This window comes from Austrofundulus limnaeus, unplaced genomic scaffold (genome assembly GCF_001266775.1).
Source record: "Austrofundulus limnaeus strain Quisiro unplaced genomic scaffold, Austrofundulus_limnaeus-1.0 Scaffold2008, whole genome shotgun sequence".
NCBI lineage: Eukaryota > Metazoa > Chordata > Actinopteri > Cyprinodontiformes > Rivulidae > Austrofundulus > Austrofundulus limnaeus.
In genome coordinates, this window is record NW_013954410.1 from 43171 (window position 1) to 48320 (window position 5150).

The 5150-nt window shown below is 39.6% G+C and overlaps 1 protein-coding gene and 1 pseudogene across 1 annotated transcript in view; both read left to right on the forward strand.

Annotated features, from left to right (window-relative positions):
- The window catches only part of nipal4 (NIPA like domain containing 4), a gene marked incomplete at its 5' end in the record, with an annotated part of 4565 nt that extends 3256 nt beyond the window's left edge, over window positions 1-1309 (forward strand). Inside the window, 2 exon segments of the mRNA XM_014034197.1 lie at window positions 55-267; window positions 387-1309. Coding sequence (XP_013889651.1) covers window positions 55-267; window positions 387-584 — 411 coding nt within the window.
- A 2314-nt stretch (window positions 1310-3623) lies between these two features.
- LOC106536856 (keratinocyte-associated protein 3 pseudogene) lies at window positions 3624-4205 on the forward strand (annotated as a pseudogene).
- Window positions 4206-5150: the final 945 nt, after the last annotated feature.

Below are 5150 nucleotides of genomic sequence, written 5' to 3' on the forward strand. Positions count from 1 at the left end.
GTGTGTGTGTGTGTGTGTGTGTGTGTGTGTGTGTGCGTGTGCGTGCACGCGCAGGTAAACTACCTGAACAAGTCTCTGGACACCTTCAACACGCTGCTGGTCTACCCCATCTACTACGTCCTCTTCACCTCGGTGGTCCTGTCCACCTCCATCATCCTCTTCCATGAGTGGAGCAACATGGCTGCCGTGGATGTGGTCACCACACTAGGCTCCTTCCTGGTCATCGTGGTGGGCGTGGCCATGCTGCACCTGTTCAGGGAGCTGCAGGTGCGCGTTCCCTCCCCTTTAACCTCCCTCTGCAGATAAACTGAAGCTTTTTTTTCTCTGTGCTGTTTAATAAATAAATTGGATGCAACCTCACAGAGAATGTTTGCTTTTTAATGCAGATCACCATGAAGCAGCTGACCAATCAGCTTTCTCAGCCAGTGGAGAGGGAGGGGCTTACAGAGGAAGTCTCAGCCAGTGGAGGGGGAAGAGGCGGGGGGAATAAAAAAGAAGATAAATACGGACTGATTGACAACGTAGTGATAGAGAGTCTGCCTCCTATGAGAGACGAGGGGCCGAGGGTCTTCATCATCAGCTGAAGAGGAGGAGGAGGAGACGTTTCTGACTGTTACTGTCGTTTTCAGCACTTTTTAAACTTTCAGAAGTTTAGTTTAAGAACATTTCACTTCACCTGTCTCCATCAGGTTGAAACGTTTAGCTCAGATCTGAGCTCATTTCAGCAAACAGCTGAAATATTTTCACACAAAAAGTACAAAATATGAATAACATTTAAAACCATAAAATATAAACAATCAGAAAAAATGATCAAAATGAAATTTGTGCAAAGATGTCAAAGAAGTAAAAACTGTATATAAAATATATATAATAGTTTTGACAGACAAGTTTGATCAAAAGTTTTTATTTTCATTTCAGCTGTTCTGATCTAAACTCAGATCTTTGATGTTTTAAGTATTTATTTAGTGTTTTTATATATTAACTGTGATTTAAAACATCTTGCTCTTGAATGTTTTATGATTTATGGAGAAATAATCCTCAAAATGTTTTTGTCAGCAGAAGTTAAAATGTGATTTGCTGCTTTTCTTTTTGTGGTGCCAGAAAACCAGAGCAGAGTGAGACCTCCTTCCCACTCTTTGATTGTTTTTATTTTGAAACGTGTTCCTCTGAGCTGAAGACCGGAGCTGATGAAGCAAACGGTTCTGACAGATGTTGGGACTGAAGATGTTTCTGCTGAAGACGAGTCGGTTCATGAAGCTCAGAGGAACAAAGCTTCACATCTTTATTAAAATCATTGAAAAAACTGAAACTCTGTTTTTATTTACTGTTACTCACTTTTAACTTTAAGCTCTTCTATTGTTATTTTATTGTGTTTTTTCCTGTTTGGACTTTTAATGAAGAATAAAACAGTTAATATTTAAGTTAAAMAAGAAGGAACAAACATTTTTTAAACTTTCAAGAGGAAAAAAAGTTGAGTTTTTTAAGTAAGTAAAACTGCAACAATAAAAATCAAAGATAGAATCTGACACAGATTAGCTGTGTTTCACTGGACTCAGCACCTCCTGCAGAAACATTTATAAAACACGAGGAGCACYGAGATCTTCAAGAAGAAATGCAACTTTTTACGTTTTACTACAGATTGTTTGTCGTCATGTTAGTTTCCAGTTTAAACCAGTTTCCTGTTRGTTTCAGCTGTTTGGGTTTTCAGCTGATGATATAAACTGATCTTATTAACAGGAGTTTGTCTCATTTTGTGGTCTGGAGTCGCAGCTCAGAGAGTTGGATGTGATTCAGTGTTTTCACCTGGGAAACAGCTCAGAGTTATTTATGRATCTAGTAAAGAGACTCAATAAATGTCAGTTCCCTGGGAGGAAGTTAAAGCGAGCTGCAGTCAGTTCCCTGAGCGACCACTCAGTGTCAGTGTGAGGCAGCTTGTTGAAATGTTCCAGGTGTTTCAGCTGCAGTTTGACTGACAGCTTCTCTGTTTTATTTTTGTAGAGTTCAGCTTGTCCTTCCTGTCAGGTGATTCTTGCTGCTGGTTCGGCCTCTCAGCTGGGGTCTTCACTTGGTGAGTTAATAATCAGTTTATCATGATGAGTCTCAGAATTAAACTGTCGTTTCTGAACTCTGATGTTCAGTTTAATAAAAATAATAATTTGATCTGATAAGATCAGTTCTGATCAAAGCCTCAGACTTAATTACTTTTCTGATTGCCTTTTGGTAATTTCCTGACAGCCAATTAGTGTGTGTGTGTCGTCCATGTTTGATGGTCATTTTAAATCCCAGTAATCCTCTCAGAGGTCAAACCCTCGACACAAAAGTCTCATTTTCCTGCCTCATCTCTTCTCTGACAGAAACTGAAGACCAGAGGCAGTTTCAGACCTCCATCAGGGGTCTGTTTCTGTTCAACATGACTTTAAAACACGTCAAACATTTCATCTGTAGCTTTGTTCAGCATCAAATTAACTTTTATTTTACTCAAACACAACAAATCTGATTAGAAAAACTGTAATAAGTTCACTCTTCTTCCCAAACGTAAACTTTTTGGCAGATTCTGCTTCAAACAGGAGGGTTTTAGTTTCTTTATTTTAATCAAATCTGCTTCAGATCTTATTAACGTGAAAAGAAACAAAATATAACTTTAGTTTTTAGGACATTTACAGTTTTTTATGATAAACTGTTTCATCTTGTAACAAAAAAAAACTAAATCTATAAATATAATTTTGACAGTTCAGTCACTGACGGTGAGTCGACACTGAGACTTATTCCTTAAATAAAAGATATTTTAGTGTAAATTAGTTTCTACGTTCTGAACAACTTTCATAAAAACTTTGACTCTAAAGTTTATTTTTAACAAACAAACAGAATAATCTGATCAGAACCAAAATTAGCCTTTTTTATTGCAGTAAAATTACATAACTTCTTTATTTCTGAAACAATTTGAGCAAAGTTTATAATTTTTGCATGTTTGATTTTTGCTGCATCCAGTAAAAAGAGTTTTAATACAATTTGGACTCTTCTTTGGTTTTTGTCACATAAATCACAAAGTGCTTAACCGAGAAGAAATAACTAAAAAATTATAATAAAAAAACAGGGCACATACAGTATATAACAACAACAACAAAAGTAGAAATATCTTACCAAAAATGACTTTGGGAAAAGTTAGTCTCCTCTAAGAATATTACTTGATATTAATAATTAATATTACTTATTACTTACTTATTAATATTACTTATTAATATTACTTCTTAAAGTACCTGATTTGTTTTTAACTTAAGTACATTTCTGACATAAAATGTACTTAAGTATTAAAAGTATTGAGTAAAAATGAGTGGTTAGAGTTTTCAAAATGACATTTATTGGGAGGTGACCCCTCCAAAAATATTTTTTTCTAAAGTTGTGCAGCTGCGATGGACTGTGTACAAACGAAAACATTCAGAATGGTATGTATTTACTTCTCATCCAACCACAACTCTATCTAGGAGGCACAATTGACAGAATAGTGTATTTTTTAATAATAATGATAGAATGAAATAGGAGTAACAGTTTTCTACTTCTTGCTTTTTTTTTAAATGCAAGGAGTAGAAAGTACAGATAATTGTGTAAAAATGTAAGGAGTGGACGTAAAATGTAGGTTAAAAAATAATTACTCAAGTAAAGTATAGATAACCAAAAATTCTACTTAAGTACAGTATAGTATTTTTAACTTAGTAACTTTACAACTCCAACTATCAGGGCTGGATCAAATTAAAATGAGACAGATTTTGCCAGTGGTTCTTGAGTTTGACACGTGTGCTTCAGACTCAGTTTATAGAATCTCTGACCCATTCTGCACAGCATGGACTATGACTATGTGCTCAACAGCCAATCATTAACAGAGATGACCTCCTTGATGTGGGTTTTGACCAGACTGCTGTGTGTCTGATCGATATAGGACCAACATGCAGCTTTGTTCCAAACCCCTTGTGTTGCGCTGCTCCTCGTAGTTCCCTCCTCTCCCCCAGCAGGTGTGTGTTGTGGCAGTCTGGAGGATCCTGCAGTCCTGATGAAGATGGGTCTGAGCGTGATCCTCGTGGGTCACGTCAACTTCCTGCTGGGAGCTCTGGTGCACGGCGTGGTGCTCAGACACATCAACCTGTCAAAACACGCCCGAGCCATGGATCACGCCATCTCCAACGTGATGGCTCTCATCTCAGGGATGTTGGTGAGCATTCAGCAGACTTTAGAGGGACCAGTAAACGTACTGCCTTTACAACCAACCCACAGGTGTAGGCCAGATCTGGCAATGATGGCACTGTTTTGATGGTATTCCATAACTGGTGGTTTGGTATACTGTATGTGGTCCAAACCTGCCAGTACCACAAGTGGCCCAGTTGTTTGGTTTATGTTGTGCTGGCCAATGAATGGACCACCTCTGGCAAACTGCAACTGGGCCACCAAAGGGCCATCATTCTTTGTGGTATCTGGGTCACAGGTTACTGCTCATGTGGGCCAGACCAAAACTGCTATGTGGGAAGGACTGCTGAAATTATTTTTTGGGAGCCCACCTATGTTCCCCGGTACAATAGCGTATTTCAGTATTTATTTTATTTTCCTTGGGCTGCTACCTTATCGTGGTGGAGGGGTTTGAGTGTCCCAATGATCCTAGGAGCTATGCTGTCTGGGGCTTTATGCCCCTGGTAGGGNCGAGGACTGTGGTTCTTCAGGGTCTTAACGAGGACTGCGGTTCTTCAGGGTCTTAGCGAGGACTGCGGTTCTTCAGGGGCTTAACGAGGACGGCGGTTCTTCAGGGTCTTAGCGAGGACTGTGGTTCTTCAGGGTCTTAACGAGGACTGCGGTTCTTCAGGGTCTTAGCGAGGACTGCGGTTCTTCAGGGTCTTTACGAGGACTGTGGTTCTTCAGGGTCTTAACGAGGACTGTGGTCCTTCAGTGTCTTAACGAGGACTGTGGTTCTTCAGGGTCTTAGCGAGGACTGCGGTTCTTCAGGGTCTTAACGAGGACTGTGGTTCTTCAGGGTCTTAACGAGGACTGTGGTCCTTCAGGGTCTTAACGAGGACTGTGGTTCTTCAGGGTCTTAACGAGGACTGTGGTTCTTCAGGGTCTTAACGAGGACTGTGGTTCTTCAGGGTCTTAACGAGGACTGTGGTTCT